Here is a 19,755-nt window from a genome sequence, read left to right as displayed (position 1 = left end):
TATATCCGTGCTCTATGTTATGTGTACAACAGATGAACAGGACCTCTTTAATCACTTAATTTTATTGTATTTGTTATTTTCCTTTTAAAAAGATGGGGAAAAAAGGCTGTATTTCTGTTGGTCAGTATAAAAAAATCTTTTTTTTCCAAAGAAATAATGTTTTCTGCTATAGTGCTTTCTGCTAACCACGAAGTTCCTTTTTGAATACACACACTTATATGAGTTAGACATCTTGTTCAGACTCGCAATTTCAAGCAGTTTATATGAGCAATGAAAATAAGATAATGATTTTCTAGATGATAACTTTTTATGCATGTTGTGACCAGCTACTTTTAGGTGGAAAACTGAATTAAAAATATAAATACTACAGTTCACATCTGTTTTAGTAGATAAGTAAAACTGCCTGGGATACTTTGGATAGAAATCCTAAAACGTGCATCTCAGCTTAAATAATTTCTTAAGAGATTTATTTAATTTATCTAATGAGTAGACAGATTGAAAACTTAACCCTGATGATCCAAACCAGATGCTTTGGTGTCTAAAAATGGATATGATATGTCCTATGGGCAGAAGCATGGAGTGACAATAGGTGACTTTGAAATGAAGGGGTGCTGGGTGTTTGGGAGTATTTTCGATAGCATGTAAGGTTCTCTCAACACCCTTAGTTCCCTAAGACTCGTAGAAATTCTGACCCTATATCCCTGAGTTCTTTAGCACTAGACTCTTCCATTCTCATCCAGCTTTTATCTATAATTTACAAGAAGAAAACAAGCAATTCTGTTTTTAAATTCCCAGTTTTTAGCTTTTAGCTAGTTCAAATAAAGAAAATGTCTTTCTGCATCTCCTAACAAAATTGAAACTGAAAATTAGGTAGGACAAAATTTGCACATCTTCATACTGAGAATTGAAAGTGCTTAAATTTATAGCAGAAAAGTACTTAAAATAGGACAAGAGTTCACTCAGATACTTCTGTCACTGCATTATTTGTTGCATTATTTATGAAACTTGAATTGACATCCACAGCTACAGCTGTTATTTATCCCAATTCTGAGTTAATTTAAAACATGACTATTTACCATATTAAACTTTGCAGCATGACTCAGTGATGCAATATTTCTTATCTATTTCATTTTTATAATTACAAAAAAGTCAAATGTTCAAGAAAGTCATCTCTGGTTCCTATTAAAATTTAAACAAGTTTGTTTAAAAAGCAAAATGCATTAAAATGAGATGTGAATTTAAAAATGAAATACATTTTGAAATAAATTCTTTTAATGTCCACCCACTCATGAATGCAATATTAAAAATAACTTTTGTTGTCTGAACATTATACTGCATCTTTTGTCTTAATGGCTGCGCCTCAGCTTTGGAATCCATTTCTGTGTCACACCGTTTACATCAATCAACACGTGCTGGCTTCCACAGATTTTGCTCCATCTAAGTCTTTAGTTCTGAGTCTTAGCTGTTCCTTCTTTGTCATCTACCCTTAAGTTGTGTGGTACATATTATATCTGTACCTGTTTTTCCCTCTTTATAAGATCTCTGCCATTCACCAGAGTAGCACATTTCAGTAACAGACATTGGCTGCTTTCTGCCACCAGGGATATGTATGATTCATGGGCACTGCCCATTTGGATGCTCCGTCTAAACCTGCGTGCAATACTAATTTTTGCTCAAAGTGATTGCCCAGTTAACTATCAAGTGTGAAAGATTTGGGTTGTGACATCTGTGAGATTAGGAATGAGAACTCAGGGAAGTTGATGGAAGTCTTCTAAGGCATATTTAAAAAAGAATTACTGACACGGTCGTGATGATGAAGGTTGGTTTTATGTTGTCATAGTCTTTTTTTTTTCTTTTTTTTTTCTTTTCTTTTTTTTTTTTTTTTTTTGCAATGTAGACAAGACCTGTAAAATGCTTTGATTTTGGAGCTATATTGCAATGCCAGGCACTGTTGTTTCACGTCTTTCAGGTCAAGAGTTCTTGTGCATGTTGGGAGGCTGTTTTTTGTTAAGCTTTCTCTCTTATCTTCTTCACACATGGTCTCCTGCTGGAGAGACTAGGCTTAAAAAGACAAAAGATAGCATTAATTATTCAAGAGGATTTCTGAAAGGTGACTATCAGCCATGGGTGGCTGATGAACAATTTGGACTTTTCATGTAGAATCATGAGGAGAAAGAATCTTAACATGGAAGCAGAAGGGCTGTCTCTTGTTTTGCTCAGAAATGTGCCATGTGCCAGACTGCAAAGCCTATCCAAGGCAGTAGGGAATAAACGAATGGCTGAATTCATAAAACTAACATAAATTACCTCATTTCTTAGAAAGAAATGCAGAAATAGGTTCCATTTTGAGTTTTACCTTATTTTTATAAAAAGTATTAAGAAACAATCTCGGCTAAAGATTGATTTGTATTCTGGGTTATTTACTGAAGTCCACTTTTTTTCAACCCCTTTTCTTCTTTGCTGAAGAGCCACCTTCTAGCTCTGTCTGCTGCATTTCAAGGTTTGCTTGTTTGTGTAGGTTTGTTTCTACGTTCAGCAGAAGCCTGGAAAGCCTAGAGCTATTCATTTAGGAGAGTCTGAAGGTGATTATTTCTGCCACCTCTGGAGATCTTTTAAAGTGGAAAGAAGATTGGAAAGATCAGGGAAAAAAAAAATAAAAAGGCTTAATGAAAATTCAGAGAGCGTATCACTGAAGTCGCTCTGTAGGGCTCCAGTGTTTCTGCAGGAGGTGTGTGTTTTGTAACACATTCCCTAAAGCAAAACCCTGAGCACAGGCAAGTTGTTCGGTAAACACCCAGCAACTTCAAGGAGCTGGGCTTGCTTCTAATGTCTCTGTGACTCGGTGAGTTTTGGTTTGGTACCGTGTGACAGCCTTCCCTCAAACTGTAGGAAAAAAAATATATACATATATATATCTCCAGGCCTTTCAGAAACTTGTGAACTTAAATCTACTCCAATGGGACAACTTACAAGGCGACGATGATTAGGTTTCACGACTATTAGTTAAGGTAATAGTGAATAAAACCTGCTAGGCAGGGTAATTTCCAATGAATATATGTGTTTACCTATTTTTTTCTATACATCTGCACACTTTCACTTGCAGTGAGATTAGGTGATGACTGAAGACTAATATTAAAATTGATGTATATTACTAATCCTGAAAGTAAATTTATGTGTTGTAAATAGAGTTAGGTTAGAAATCTGAGGTTAAAATCTTGAGGTTTCTCACTATACGATTATTCCTTTTTTTCTTTGCTTTTTTGTTTTTTTAGGTTTTGTTTCTACTTTTCCTCGGGCTAACTAATAGGAAGAAAAGGCTGCGCCAGATCACTTCAGGCATTTACTCGGCTGGTAGTTTTCTTTGAAGGGCTAGAGTCAACACTTGACCTGCAGTAGGAGTTAAGAAGAAAGGGGAATGTGAAGGGAATTTAGGTTTGTGCCCCATAAACAACTGCATCTGTGATGATTTAGCCTTTTGTTTTACAAGATATGACTGGTTGCTTTTTTCTTACTCAGAAATTCCCGCTCAATTTAATGAGTACAGCTGTGTTTTTATATAGGTTAGCGCTACATAGCTGTTACTTGAGCAAGTTGGCAGCAGTGTAAACCAGACTGGAATTTGGTCTGAAATGCTTAGCTTGTGTCAGGAGTACCGGATAGGGAGGACTCCAGTGTTGATACACTCTGTGCCTTCTCTGCACCTCTCCGTCTTGCTTGTTTGAGCTTTTTAGTTATGCGTTCTGGTCTAGACTAAGGTTTAGCTGCAGGCCTTGAGCAGGCTCAGTTGTGCTTTCCCAGGAGCTGAATTGGATTGTAAAGGAATAGGAACCCTGACTTTGTGTCTCTGCTTCTGGGGAAGGAGAAATCTTTGCCAGGTGCCTGGGAGGCATATATTACTTATCTGCTCGCATCCTGCTTTGCATGATCAACTCTGCTGGTGATACACAGGTTTTAAGGCTCAAAAAAATAGATACGGGGTAAATGTAGAAAGATGCAGAAGATCCTATGGGATCAGACAGCAGAAACAACAGTTCAGCAGCAGGAAAAACAAATGGAATATAGTGTGCCCTTGGGAGAGGATTTGGGAACGCTGTGATGCTGCTGTGCAAGGCTATGCTCTGCCCACATCCCAGCAGATGCTAACTTATCTCTGAGCTGATTTGGGGGTGGATGGAAGTAGCGGCTGGCATGGAGACTGATGGGACTCTAGGGCATGTTCATGTGATGCTTCAGCCTACTGTGTACGAGCTCATAGGTGTATCATTCTGAGCACGGCTTGGTATAAGCATGTATGACTCGAGTTTCTGTATGTTTGCCACAGTCTGGAGCCAACAGAGCCAAGGTGTCTGTGCAACAGGGGAAATGGCAGCTTCTTTGCAGTTCTGCTCTCCCACCTCTCCCTTATTTCACACCACTTTTTCTTGTAATTTCACCATGTTGGCATTGCCATATGCTCCTGCTTTTAGGGAGTTGCTCATCTTGTGTTGTGTATGTTCTCCATACAGGCCAACCTGTGTTTGTTTCTTGTCCCCACTACGATTTCTTCCATTTCTACCTATTGCTTTATTTGCATTTCTTCATGCTGCCTTACCCTCCTGCCTCGTTGATCAGTCACGAGTGAGACTCGAGTTACGTGTGGCAGACATGCAGTGGCAGACAACTCTTACGCCTTTTAGCATCTGCCTTTCAGGCTGCATTAAGCTTTGCAGTCCCTGCAGCCTCCTTCCACCCATATGAGAAAGCATGGAGCACAACCTGGCAGGTCTGGGAGAAAAAGAGAATGGTCATCTAGGTAGGTAGGTAGACTTGGTTGCCACGAGGTGACCAAATGCTGCAGTAAAGAAGCTGAGAGATGGAGGGACTATAGCAATTTTTTTTTTCAAGTGAAACTTCCTGATTCAAAGCTGAAACAAGGGACAGCTCCTGTTTACTTAGGGCTTTTCACGGATGTTAGGATAAAAGATTTTCACTTTCCAGAAATTATTGGATAAATGGAAGTTTCATTTTGCAGAAATTACTTTGACCTCTCTATGCAAAATTTGTTCTGCATTTTTCATTAAAGAAGAATAAAAAATAACAGTTTATTCTCCAGTTCTGTATTCCAATTCTTTCGTTAGTCTCACATTATTTTAATACTCACGTTTTACTATTTATTCAAATATTTAATGTGTCCTTTTTATCAGATGGAGAGCTGTGGGGAATATGTATGAGGCTGTGATTGGGGGTCCTGTCACCAGCTATATCCATCTGCATTACATGGTCATTTCTCCAGTATATATAGATGTGAAGGCTTTCAATAAGTGTCACAAGAAAATGGTATATTTTCTGGGTGAAAAAGGCATCAATATTTCAGCTACTGGAGTTTTCTAGAGTGGAATTCACATATAAAAAAAACAGCATTGTGCCTTGAGAACCTGATCCTGTTTCCACTAAAGTTGGCAGCAAAATTCTCTGCGATTCTGTTGGCATTAGTTCTAGCTCTCTATATCTTCTTTTCTCAAGTAAACCAATTTACCTGCAAATGCCATAGCATTTAAATATGAGCCTTGTTATGTCATATGAAAGAGCTTATCCCTCATATGTTAAATCTTATATTTACTGCAGCCAGTCTTTTTTTTTTTCTTTAACATATGCATTCACAGCATTAGCAAATAACATCAAGGTGGTGTTCTTAAGATATCTTCTTTAGTCAAAAGATTTCTGAGACTATCTCACCAAAAGCTAATTTTGGAAAGCTGCTTGCTGAGTTTTACAGGGCCTACATTTAGTATAATTGCTCTGCTATACTGGCCTGAAGATCTGTTGCCCAGTTCCAAAAATGGATCCACATTTTGCCACGTGAGTTCACTGTAGGAAGTGGTTGTTTTCAGCTGTTGAGTTGTTTCAACTTGCATTTTGCCTTTTATCATGTAAACACTTCAGTGCGCATTGCCTTCTATTCTGTGTCATGCTGGAAACAGCAAAAAAGTCTAAAGGAGCCAATGTCTATTTTATACTTGACAGCAGCTTATAATGAGCTGTATTTCCTGGGGGGAAATTACTGATGCTCCCTCTTGGTGAAAGGGGCAAAGGGTAGCTGTAGTTAGAGCAAGAGCCGTAGTAATTAAGCTCTGGCCCACTGTGTTTAGGAGATGTTAGCCTTGAGGGATGCAGATAATCTCAGATGCCTTTTTTTTTTTTTAGGAATAACTTCCGAAGGAGCATTTGGTGTTACTTAGGCTCTCCTGTAGAGAGCACATTTCAAAGAGGGCACCAAAAAGAGACTTGGGTTTAGTTGGTGCCTTGCTCTATAATCTCAGGAATTGGGGCCATACCTGCTACGCAGAGGGCACCATTGCAAGTGGCAGAAAAACCACAGGCTGTACTGGCAGGGCATATCAGGTAAAGCCAGAGCCTACCAGTTTGGTAAAACTCTTCCCTCTTGCTGAAACATTATTGGTAAGAATACTTTCGTAACTTCTACTGGCAACAATATGCAGAACCGAAATTGGACCTTCCTATAGCCTTAATGGATGTATCTAGTTTAGTTGTAAAGTGCGTGCAGATTTGCTGGGCCATTAGCTATCATCTTGCAGCTCTACTTCTGATTAGTCAAGTCCCAGAAGCTAACACAGCATCCAGATTTAAAGGCCTCTGCTATTAGCAACAGAGTCGTGTCGTTTCTCAGGCGTCCTTTCCAGAGAGTCTTGTATGGGAAGACGGTACCAACTGTCATAAAGCTCTATCCACATCACTGTATGAGCTAAACTTTATGATAAAATGCAAACTTTGCATCAGGGTGTCATTTATTAAATAGAAAAGTTAAATTCACACCTGAATATAGCAGTAAAACTAGTGTTGCCTTAGCAATCTGTAGGAAAAGTTGCTCAAAAATGTACTTGCTGACAGCTCCAAAACACCTTTCTGCCTATCTAAAAACCAACCCTGAAGAGAGGTAGAACAGTATCTTCTGCTAATGTAATTTAAATCCACTTTGACCAATTCTAATGCTGCAATGTTGCCCTTTTTTTTTTTTTTTTTTTTTTTTTTTTTGTAAAACATGGCAATATACTGGCAAGGCCTTTTGCAATCTTGTATTTTTAATGCAAAGATTTAAAGAATTTTGTGATTGGTTTACAGTACCCTGAACTGTATATTGATGAATTAGACATGTCTCATTTTGTTACCTATGCTGATTTAGAAAGGCCAAACCCTTGTTTATAAAGTCACATAACTAGCATATCTTTACATTACAATAAACCATGCTGCCTCTCAGCAAGAGCTAGTTCTTGCAGTGCAGTCAAATACACAAATTTTACTTTCCTAAGTAACATTATTACTGATGAAGGGGTCAGCCAGTATTCAGCTGGTTTGGCATTCTAGAGGAAATGGCAAAATGCATCATTGAAAAAGAGATGAAAGAGGGGTGCACAAGCCACAAGGCTACAGAAACTCCTGCTTTGGGGGCCTAGGGAGTCTCTAATTGAGCCATGGAGCAGCTTCCAGTGGAGCCTGGGCCTGAGCCAGCACCAGGAGCTGCAGCCTGAATGCAGGGCCTCCTAGGGCCAAGCATATGTTTCCCATTGGGAATCTGACCCTATATAATTATTATAGCAAAGGCAAGGGATATTGTTGCCACACCAGAGTCAACAGGAGCACAGGGATGACAGTGTTACTAACCTCTAACGACCCACTGGCACAAACAAAAACCAACACAGAGAAGGAAACCACCACAACAAAGATGTCGCATCTGAAAATGCTGAGTCTTCAGTATGGTTTTGAAAAAAAATAAGGTTGTGTTTTGCCCTAATTACACTTCATGCTTTCTATGATAACAGCTGCATTAGTGTTACATAAAATATGTATCATTTCACTTCAGTGCAGACACAGTAGTGTATAAAACAGCTTAAAAGGCCTGCCTATAGTAACCTGCGCATATTTCTGTTACTATAGTTACTGCTGAGCCATCAATTCTCCAGAAACCAATACTATGAAAGTACTGTACTTAACCAAGGGCACACATTTTATGAGCTTTTTAGTCACTGAGGTAAATTGCATCAAGACTTTTGTGTTACATGTGATGTTTTGCCAAATTTGTCCTGGTAATTTTTAAGTGATTCAGAATTAATGTATAGCCTGATTACATTCTTCCTAAGTCAAAGATAGTGGTTAGTTTGTTAGAAAAACATTAGCCTTTACATAGTGCACATTTTGCCCAGGGTTTCTTGCATTGCGTGACTTCTGCAAGAGTAATTTCATTAATAATTCAATTCAGCTTTATGAACTGCTGCCTTCATTAAAGGAGCTGGCTCCTGACAGCATTTCTGTTTAATGTTCTGTTACTTTTGATTGAGATATAAGATTAAATCCGCTTGTATTTCCAAGAGGGAAGGCAGTAAACTTCCTCTGCATCACTAAAATTTAAATACAGCTGCAATTAAGCTACCAGCCAAGTTGTACCAGGTTGTTGCTTGTAGCAAGTTGTGCCAGGCTGAGCGCTCTAGGGGCTGCCAGCGCCGAGGCAGGCGGCCGAGCAGCACGGAGAATCCATTTGGGATGGCCTGGGAGTTGAGGAGCTTTGTTGGGTTGGTTTCATGCTGGAGACTACGAATAACCACCTAAGAGTTTTTATAAAACATTCTTACTGGGCGGTTTCTTTTCTAGTAGACAAGTATTGGATAACAAGACAGTTTGAGTGTTCTACTGCTCTGGTAACATTCTCTGTCAGGCCTGTTTGATACCAGGTACTGTCTCTTCTTTCCCTGCTCGGTGACTGGGCTGTAGCAGTGCTAGGGGTTGGGTTGTGGTGGTGGGGAGAGCAGGCCCCTTCTTCTTGCTTTGCCAGTGAAAAGAGAATTTGTTTGAATCTGAGACCCTGGCAATGCTTCCTGGACTCTCTTACTTGTTACTGATTCCCTAGTTCAATTTTCTGTCTGCCTTTGTCATTTCTTCCTCACGACTGGAGATTCACCTTAGCCCTTCAGTCTGAATGTTTTTCAGTCTAGTCAAGAGCAGTGAATATCCATTGGAGTTGCCCTGTGCTCCCTTCTTTCCATGTCCTTGATTTAGTGTGTTTTGATAGTTCCAATAGCAAATCCAAAAGGAGACATGCCCAGCTTCTCAAGTGTTCCAGCAGCTATCACAATTCAGGTTCAGGTCTGAAACAAATTAAGCACTCTCACTGTCATTAGAAAGCCACAGAGCGTACACGGACTCCTGCAAAACAGGAGATAAAGACAATAGTATGTTGGTAATGGTCTTGGTCCACCTGCCAGGAAAATTCTTCTGCCTCAGTAATTGAAATATATTCAAATGCAATTTAAAGGTCACTGTGGATGTAAGTCAAAAACTTAAGCAGAGTTTCTGATCAAAGTATTGTGTTTGACTTTTCTTTTTCTGAATGACTGAAGGATTCTGCCAAATGATAGATTTCTGTTATTTAATCAGGCTTGTTTGTGATGGCAAACTTTGACTGCACCTGAGCACTTCACTTGAGTCCAACGCTCTTTGAAACACTGAAGGACACATGAAGGTCTCTATCCATAGCTATCTTTAGGTTGTGCAGGAAAGTGAGCCCTGAGCCAAATCTCAATGCAAAATACCTCTCCAAAGGAGAGGAGAGAGTCATGCAAGCAGCTTTGGCCCCTGTGATGCACACAGTGTGAGCAGGCATGAAGGATGCTGCTGCGTGGGTCAGTACATTTGATCTTAAACGCAGGACCCTTGAAATCTTTCTTTTGGAAAGAAATGAGTCAGGTGATGCATGGTTGCCTCTGGAATAGATTGTGCGTTTAGATTTCCAAATGGAATAAAGAACCAAAACAAAAAAAATCATCTCTTTAAATATTTGCTTTCTTGGTCAAAAATTAGCTGCATTAAGTGGCCATGCATAAATTTTGAAGAGTTTCTCATTTTCATCCAAACTGTGTAGTTCCACGTGATGAATTCATTTTCGTAGTAATAGAACAACTAATAGAAGATCTAGCTGCCAATAAAGGAGGCAGAGAAGAAGAGGAACCCTCTTTCCCTTCTATTAAGTATCCTAATTATTGCCAAAGTAGCTAGCACTAATCTGGCTCCTATTTTTGGGCAGTGGCTGAGGGAGAGCTTTTGGCTTGTCCTGTTAAAACAGGGTATTTTCCTTCTGAAGAGATGGTTTGGGGCAATCTTTGTAACTTTTCTCATTAATGAGTCTGAATGGCAGACACGTTGATATCTTCATTTGGCAATGTACTTTCACCAGCATACCAAGATTTGTCGCCTCTAACTGGCAATTCTAACTGGCTCCAGTCAAATTGGCTCCAGTCAAATTAACCCCTTGTACATTTTTACTCGAGCCATTAAATGGTCATAGGTAGCTTTGATATCTTGTTTTGCATGACCAGCTTTTTTTTTCTGCCATCTTACCACACCTAGATAAGCCAAGCAGAATTCATAAGATTTTCACATCACGTAAGATTCGTATCATTTTCACATTTCTCCTGCCATGCTAAAAAATGGTCAGCCTCATTAGGAGAGTTCTCTAATTAGTAACTGAGTCACTTATTGATCCTGAAAGAGAGGTTAGAACGGTTGTTTACAGACAAATAGGGCTTCTAATGGATCACCTCTACCACTGTCCCCCACGTTGTTGTGTTCTTCCAAGTGCCCTGTCCAGCTCAGCATCTGCTCCCAGGCTTTACACTGCTCAGTAAACTCTGTGATCTGTTGTGCTGTAGCACTGACTTGGTGCACGTTCTGCCAGCCCCTGTAGCCACAATATTCTCCTCTTTGTTGCTGTACTTTTCCACCTTGGCGTTATAGTTTGAAAACAGGGAGATGAGAAAGTGGTGTTTTCCTAAGTACTGATTGTAAACAAAGCTGTTTTAATTTATTCTGGGTCCACTTGAGATACAGAATTTACTAATTAGCCCCAAATTATATTTGATATGGATAATCTGTGTGGTCACACCACACATGTGAACTGTGACCTCTGAAATAAAGCAAATCAGATCCAATTCTGTTATACTGGGTCCTCTGAGCTGGTATGATGTTGCCTACATTAATTAGTTATTCTGGTTGCGCTGCTGATCTCATAGAGAAAGGAAGCCTGCACACTGCAAAGAGGTTTATAGAAATAATTGTTAAAAGGGACTGTACATATGGAAATTTGTTCTCATTTCCTCCTTTGTGCTCTCCTATTTACCAATGGAAATGACGGCTTCATAGCCAGCTCTCATTGCATTTCTCTCCCCTGATGCATCAAGTTAGTCCTAGGAGAGATCTCCTGCAGCGTGGAAGCCCCTGACGAGCTGGGTCAGGGCCTGCTGGAGCCTTTAGTCCCTACCATCTGCAAAGGGCCCGCATGTTTCTGGCTAGGAGTCCAGCAGATCTCCCCCTCGCCGGCCCTCGAGGCTGATCTAGTTCTGTTTTGCTGGAGTCGTGCAGCTGACTTCAGTTAAGCTGTCGCTGCTGTACAGCGGCAGCAAACGTGATCGAGGCTGTCAAGCGGTGGGGACAAATGAACCACTGGAGTGTCACTTCATCACACGCCTGGACAAGGAGCCAAGAAACTAGCTGAACAGTGCAGCAGTGATGCATGTAAATGGGCCACTTATTCCCTAAGGGCAGGTGTTATGTTTGTGTTTTAAGAAGGTATTTTAACAATCAGAGGGTTTTCCTTGCATGTTGTTGTGTCAGAGCAACAGCTACCTTAAAGGCAAGCTCAGCTCGTGCCACGGCGTGCAGAGCCGCTCCGCGCAGCAGCCGCTTGGCACAACCCTGGTAGCAGGGAAGGGAGGAGAGCAGCAAGGCTGCGGTGACCACTCTGAAAGCTCTTTATTTGCATTTCTCTGAGCGAGTTACAAGGCAAGGAAATGTCATCGTCCTCAGTGTACGGATGAAGGGGATCAGGCTGACAGATTCGTTTTGATCTTGGTTGCCAGAGTGGTGCATAAAGAGTCATGGTCTTCAGAAGTCCTGCTCTTGGATGGATGCGTCTTGGCCTCAGCCCAGATCCCAGGAAATCGGAGCTGGACTCAGGAAAAAAGCTCATTGCCATTGGCTCAGAATCGGCATGCTGATATGGCTGCTGTGTATTGCCAGTCTGATTTCTGTGATATACATGATAAATGACATGTTAGGCTTTGTTTAAGATATGATTCAAGCTTACACAACTCATATAGGGTAAACCTGAGTTTTCAGTTACTGTAGGGGCACAGTGCCACAGCGGGCACAGCTTCCAGTTCACGCTGAAAGCAGGGGCTCGGACATTTCCTCCTGCATTGCCTAGATGTACTCTTCAACTACAAAATGTATTTTCTGCAAATACACAAGTCAGTCTTCTAATTATGAACTTGGTGTTAATTGAGTACCAATAACTTTTAAGTAATTTTTTCAGTTCTTTTTTTTTTTTTTCTGTGTTTTATATGGCCTTCATGGTGGACTATCACAGCTCCTCTCCTCTCCTCTCCTCTCCTCTCCTCTCCTCTCCTCTCCTCTCCTCTCGTCTTTTTTTTCCCAAACAATGCAAATTAATTGAATATCACACACCAACCGCCTGCAGTTAATCAGTTTTAGACTTTTGTATATAATTGTTATGGATGGGAAGCAGGGTCAGGATAGCTGTGTACGGCTAATAAGTGAAACAACTTGAGTCATCAAAAAGTAATCCAATCATATATGACCCTTTTTCTAAAGATAACTCCTGTGCACCAATTATATTTCATTTGACCTGTCTCCAGTGTGACAGATTCGTCGGTGTCAGCATTTTCTGTTGACTCATTACTGCCTTTAGCATCTCCCTCCTTTCGTGCTTTCTCGCCCCTTGGTGACACTGCTGAAACAGGACACAAGCAGAGGGGAGAAACTCACAGTCTGAGGGCAGAGGTATTAAAAATGCCTTGGTCCCAAATTGGCTGTATGGCTTGATAAGAGGTTGCAAGATTGCTTGGTTACTTTGTGCACTTCTACCTCTCAAGAAGTTTGGATGTGTGTTAAGTGATTCAGTCCTCAGTTTCTATGTGATTAAGTGTTCAGTGTCCTCAGCCGCAGGGCCAGCTTTACATTGATACAGCAATTATCCCAAAGGCAGTGTTCCTCTAAATTACTGATGTGCTCTCAGCCCTTCTGCTGGAGCTTTGTGTAATGACAGGTAATATAATTTTTGCTATGCAGAGAATTTCAGGTACAAGAGCTCCCAAATGCTTTATACTAGAGAGTAGTTTGCTGTAAGTGGTTGTTAAATTTGTCACACTGTCTGTCCTTTTTGTATTCTTGTGCTGGGAGTGACAAGGTTGCACTGTAGCTTTGCAGAAACAGTCTGGGAACATAGCTGGTTTTGATGATGACAAGTGAAACAAGCTGAAGCAATCTTGTAAGAGGGGAGGAATGGATAATTAGTCCTTAAGTAGTGCTTCACTTTTAAAAACTAATTCTTTTATGGTCATTTGGGCATTTTATAGTCATGACCATGCTCGGGTACCCTAACCAGAAATTACAGCAGGGGAAATAAATTATTAAATTTATTTAATAATAAAGTAAAGTACTATAAATTAGTACTTTACCTTTTTACACAGATATTTGGCCGCCAATGTTGGATAATATCTGAAATTCTGGTTCAAATTCTCTGTTTTTGAGAGGTCATAGCCTTGATTTCCTAAGTGTTCCTTGGTACCAGCGCTCAGGGGTTGGAGAAGGATATTTGTTGCATGAGGTGACATACAAACCTAATCCAAGAAAGGAGAGCCACAATTAGATAAATACAAATACCCTCATGAAATCCAAGCACTGGGAGCTCGCTCTGCTCCCATATGTGTGATGGGAACCTCTCTGCTTGGCTGCAAGGACGGATGCCAGATCTACAGCTCAGGGCAGCGACGTTCCCAGCCAGGCCTTAGTGCAGCCTGTGGACAGCTTACACCTTTCTGTGAATTTAGCTTTCTGTTCTAATATTTCATTGAGTCACTATAACAAAAAGAGGCTCTTCACTCTGATATTTTGATTTTTACCTAGAAGGCTATCAGCAAATAATTGCAAGTAGAAAATGCATAAAATCCTTGCAAGTATTAGCTTTCTATAATTGTTCACACAGTAAGTAGGGAGGTTATATTAGGAATATCTTAGCAACTTTTTAATCAGAAGCATAATGCTATTTTTATGCATGCTAAGCTAGATACCTTGCTGGAAAATAAATAGTGAGATTTTCTATTTATTGTGCCTTGAGTTTTTATATTAGCTTCTCTTCCTACAGACTTAGGAGGAGAAGGAAGGTTGGTTCTGATTTATAGATTTATCCCTGGAAACTAAAGCTGGTTTTGGTTTTTCTTTTTCTTCTTATTACCTGCAGGAGAAAGATTCATGCTCGTCAGTTTTAATGTCATCTTTACTGCTGATTCACATTCAGCATTTCCACTAATATAGTTCTTTGGTTTTTTGTTGGATTATTCCGGAGTTACTTAGAGATTTGCTGCCTAAAATCTCAGACTTTTTTACTTGCTAACTGTTGGAGAAAGTCGTAGGCTGGGACACTTCACTGCAAAATTCGAAGCAGAAGACAAAGCTGCTACAAATCTTTTGTCCTTCCCAGAGCATTTAGAATGAAAAATACTTAAGGCAGAATTGAAGTCAGATAATAACATCAAAAAAAATATCAAGAACTATAGAGAGAAGTTACCAGCATCCACTGCTCATGTTATATAATCTATAGATGGAAACGGTGCTTCTCATCTATACTCTAAGGCATCTGGAGCTGCTGGTGTCACTGTTGGGTGTCATTAAGAGAGGTTCTGCCTCCAACAAGGAGAGGGAGAATCCACTGCCAAGAGACAGTAATGTCCATATTGGTAATGAGAAAAAAAAAGGGAAAAAAAGGCACCACAGTCACATTCAGAGCTGAGTGTTAAGAAGCAGCATCTTCTGTTTTACACTGAAAAATCCAGAAACTGGCAGCATCAGTTAGCCTTTAGGCAAAGAGCACATTTATTACAAGTTTTGCTGCCTCCAAAGATGCTCTGCACTGCAGCCACTGTGAATACTGCAGTGCATGCTCTGAGATTTTTAAGAACCTATGCAGAAACATGGAGCATAAAAATAAATAAATAAGTAAGTAAATAAGTAAATAAGTAAATAAATAAATAGATAGATAGATAGATAGATAGATAGATAGATAGATAGATAGATAGATAAATGAAAGCCCCAACTCAAGAGATGAGGAAGAATGTGAATATTGCAAAGCCTTCTTCCCTGGCCAAAGCCATTCCTAGCAGGCTGGCGAGAAGCTGCATTTCTAATCAAGTTCTCAGGGTAGTACAGAGCTTGCCGAGTCATGGGAGGGTAAATTGAGGTGAAATTCTGTAAATCGCTTTTAGATCACAGCCAGCTCTGTTGAGCTCGAGTGTAACATACAGAGATGGAGCAGATCTAGCATTTTCTTTATGCCATTTTGGGTAAGTCAGATCACCTCGATGTGCTTTGCATAACTTGGACCCCCATCTACCTGTCAAATGGTAACACGGCTGAAAGTGTATGGCGTTTCCATTACCAACTCCCTGAGCTCTGTAATCAGGTATTAAAGTGCAGTGTTTGTAACAGGCTCTGTTGGGCATGTCCTCCTGTGGTGGTCAGCATCAGTCCACCCAGAAGTGATAAATAGTCCTGGAAAGGAGAAAAAAATCCAATCATTATCCTCTGTTTCAAATGTTGGGCTAGATAATAGGTTTATTCCAATTTATTTATTATTTATTGAATTAGGGGTTTTCTCCTGAAAATGTGGCAGTGTTACTGAATTTGTAAGGAAGGTAGCATAGGTGAGAGGTCTTGGCCTGCAACACTGATTTGCTGTAGCTTCTTAAACTCTTTCCTCCTGCTCCCCACACTTCTCTATCCTTAATTCCACTTTACAGGGTAGCTGCTTCTTATCACAAGGATTGATTTTCCCAAGTGCAAGGCCTTGCAGCAACTTGGATACTTACAAATCGAAATCACAGCCTGAGAAGTCAGGCTTTTCAGAGGGAGATGGCTCCTCACTCCTACTCACATCACAGCTATTCTGTGCCCAAGTCACATTTGAAAGCAGGACTCAGGTGCCAAAGCTACTGAGGCAATTTTTAAAAATGCAAAATGCAACTAGTGTCTCTAGCTCTTAAGTCTTACAAGCTGGAGTGTACAAAGTGCCATTTCCCAGTGTTTTGGTGATGTTGTGATGAGGAAACATGAAGGAGATTCATTATGGATACAAAAAAAAATGTGGTTTGAGATGATTTGAGGTGAGGTAATGAGGACATTTGAGAGCTGTGAGCCAAACTGCTACTTGAAAGCTAGGTTTGATCCTGTTCCCTTCAATTCAATATCCAGAATGTGCCAGAAACATGACTTTTTGTGGATGTGCTGGAGGTGTCCAGAAGCATTTTTGAAGAAAAGATAGTCAGTTCAAAGGGAGTAGCTGTGAAAGCTGTTGCTGTTGGAATTAAGTTTGCATTAGCTCCATTATGACTGTTACAACCTCATAACGAAAGCAGGCATTCCATTCGTGATGCTGGGTACAAAAAAAAATTGGTGTGTAGGATTTCAGACCAACAAGAATGATGAGCAGGGCCTCAGCTGGTGCAGCAGAGCGGTGTCCCCTGCACCCTGGGGAACGGGCATTTCTTGGGGAGAGGTGGGTTACGTGATACGTCATTACAGGCAGCTAAAGCACTGCTGCTCCTCTCCACAGGTTACAAAACCCTCTCAGCTTTTTCAAACAAAGAAGCCCATATTTGATTTTTGTGGAGCAGTCTACCTGTATAATTATTGAATTTGGTTGTGATTCCGTAAATATTTCTCACCCAGTGCTTCTCTGTAAGAAGGGAAGTCCAGCCATCTTAGAAGAAATTTGTGCAGGTTTACAAACAGGTTTAGATTTGCCAATAGCACATGGATTTGTTCCAGGACATATAAATAACACACATTAACAAATACTAATGGATCTTTCAAAAAAAAAATGTTGATGAAAATCTGTGTCATGTCATGAAACTTGGCCTTCAAGTCTAAAATCAATTTATAGAAGACAGTCAACAAAGCCTTGTGTTTGAAAGGCAAAGTTACCTCAGTCATTTCCTAGTGGCTGTGTGCTTGGTTTGACAACCTCACTAATGATGTTTTTAAAGTACGTTTTTTGTACCGCACTTTACCGAGAGCTCGTGAGCCAGAACGCACATCCTGCACTTGTGTGTGGAGCTGGGAGGAGGTCACACAGCGACGACGTTCCCTGTGTGGAGGTTTGGGCTTTAGGGTGGTAAGAGAGGCAGGGGAACCCCCTGCCAGGAAGCAGCGCCCTGCTCACCTTTGGTGTCACAAACCTAGAGATATCTAGAAATTCCCCCTGTAGACTCAGGTGCTCTGCCAAGACCTTCCACGTAAGATGTGGTACAGTGGCTTGGGACGAGGACTAAGCTGTGTTAAAGGCTAGTGTTGACTCATTTGCTGAGTACCAGATTTTCAAAGTATTTACAAATGCCAAATAGGTACCTAGCAAGGTTTCTGAAAGCACCCTTAAAAATAAAGGTAAACACTTCTAGTATCCATCCATTTCAAACTTTCTGGCCCTGGCTCTATAAAGAATGTTACAACAAACTCTTGCAGCTGGAAAAAGGTATTATTGCTGCCATTGACATTTTTATATAAAAACTTATGAGAGACAAAGCACTGCTAGGCTTCATCTTACTGCTCAGCATGAAACTTGCTTCACTACTGCAGCAGCCTGGTTTCACTGGTGGGAATGAAAAAAAACCATGATTTTGGTGTTTAAAAAATACTCTGGAGATACTTGTTTTGTTGTGCCCCCAATAGCTGTTACAGGGCTGTAGGACACGTACATCAATTTGACACCCAGCTGCAGGTCATCCAAAACAGCTTTAATCAGAGGTTTCCTCAGCCGCCTTTTTTTTTGCAGACAGGTAACTGGTGAAGCTTTGTTCTGATTTTTAATAACTCACCTAATAGCTCTGCATCCCTTTGGGCAGCAGCACAGCCTGCTGTGAATGTCAAGGTTCAAATGGGGATCTGCTTGATGGGCAACCCAGCCACAAAAGAGAGGACTAAAATAGACATCTTCGCTTCAGTAAGTGTCACTTGGAGGTACTGAGCAGAAAGGAACCTGATCCAGCTCCCTGCACATGGCCAAGAGCAGGTCTCTGATGGGCTGCCCACCTCCAAAGCTTGGGCAATACAGCTTTCCTTTTTCAGATTTTGTGGGTTGGCTCTACTTACAATACTGAGCCGATAATAAAATTAATTAGACACATCATAAGTTGTTCGTCCCAAGAGCCTACTTCTCCTCGCAGCGCTCATTAATTATTCTGACTGGGATTGTCTGTCTTTCTATTTTTAGGCTGGCCATGGGCAACGCTCTCTGTTCTTGGATTCCTCTACTGCTTCTCGCACGTTGGCATTGAATGGGAGCAGACGCACGCGGTGAAATGAGCGCGACGCAGAGGTCTGGTATCGTGGGCGATGGCTTCAAAGACAGTTCACAGGTTAATGGCTCCTCTGCCCTGGGTTTACTTCCCAGCTGCAGAGGAATGTGCCAGACAAACCCAATATATGATCCCTGTGTTAAAACTGTAAGCTCATTTAATTGAGTCTGGATTGCAAATTCAACAGTTAAACCAGAAACGCTGATGGGCTGTGGCAGGGGACAGCAGTTTGAATTATGTGGTATTTATAAAACAGTGACTTTATGTAAGTCGGAGAACAGGCAGCTCAGAGAAGGCATTTCACATACACTGAGGACTGGTTTTATTCCTTGCAAAGTTTTGCTGCCTATTTTGACACATTAAAGAAAACTTTCCCGCTTTTCATGATTTGATAATCCCAAACTCTTGCAGCTTCTGCCCAGGGCACACCAGGTTATACCCTCTGCTCGCTTACTCCATGAAGGGCAGGATGCTCATCATTTCTTTTTGATTGCTTTCTGGTTTAAGCTAGAATACTTCTGCTGTGCTTTCTGACTGCAATTTTTCAGCCTTAAATCATTTTTTTCCTACTTACCGTGGCAAATCCTGCATTTTCTTTTGAACTTCTTCATTTAAAATTCCTCCTTTAAACCATTTCCTTTGCTAGTTTCAGGATATTTTTGTTTTATTTTGTTTTATTTTGTTTTATTTTGTTTTATGAGTGCAGGGAGACCAGTCATTTCTTAAGGACCAGCTTTTCTTACTAATCAAGTATGACTTTACAGCTTTACTTTTAGGGCTCTCGGCCCTGCATTAGTGTTAAAGCATGTAACATTACCCCTGTTACAGGGATGAATCCCATATTTTGGGGAACTGCTCCGTCTGCCTCTGCTTCTTTTCTGTTGCAAAATGAGATATTCCAGGAGTGCCTGGATGGTGAATCTATTTAGTTTGCTCAGGTGTGCAGACCGTCAGCTCCTGCATGCTAAAGGCGCCGCAGGAGCAGCGTTTCCCTGCAGGAACTTCTGCAGGAGCAGGAGGTTCAGAAGGAGCTGAGCCCTCCTTGCGGTAGCGCCGCGTTCCCTGCCCTGCGGGTGCTCTGCCCACAAGCAGGGCTGCTCCGGCCGCACCTCCGCTGGAATGCAGGGAGCTGGGAGGAATCCCACCTGCCTGCAAGCCCCGGAGCTGCGGGGGGCTCCTGCCTCCCGTTTCGGAAGGCCACGGAGAGCCCGCGCGGCCCTGGCACCGAGTGGGTTTCCTTTCCGAGCAGCTATCGCGGAGCAGCCCGGGGGATTTGGCTGCACGGGCTGGGCTGGCCTTCCCGCTAGGCACAGCGAGAGGTCACCGGTGCTCGAGGAGGCTG

General features: G+C 41.2%; 1 protein-coding gene across 4 annotated transcripts in view; it reads left to right on the top strand.

Annotated features, from left to right (window-relative positions):
- HHAT (hedgehog acyltransferase) overlaps positions 1-18,950 on the top strand; it is a 145,928-nt gene extending 126,978 nt beyond the window's left edge. For all 4 annotated transcript variants that reach the window (XM_026048435.1, XM_026048433.1, XM_026048434.1 and 1 more), the window contains exon 12: positions 18,329-18,950. In XM_026048435.1, coding sequence (XP_025904220.1) covers positions 18,329-18,420 — 92 coding nt within the window. In that variant the 3' untranslated portion in view covers positions 18,421-18,950. The remainder of the gene's footprint in view (positions 1-18,328) is intronic.
- Positions 18,951-19,755: the final 805 nt, after the last annotated feature.

Source organism: Nothoprocta perdicaria, unplaced genomic scaffold (genome assembly GCF_003342845.1).
Source record: "Nothoprocta perdicaria isolate Ctin4 unplaced genomic scaffold, notPer1 scaffold_54, whole genome shotgun sequence".
Classification (NCBI taxonomy): Eukaryota; Metazoa; Chordata; class Aves; order Tinamiformes; family Tinamidae; genus Nothoprocta; species Nothoprocta perdicaria.
Note: the sequence above shows the minus strand (reverse complement) of the source record. Positions and strands in the feature narration are given on the sequence as shown.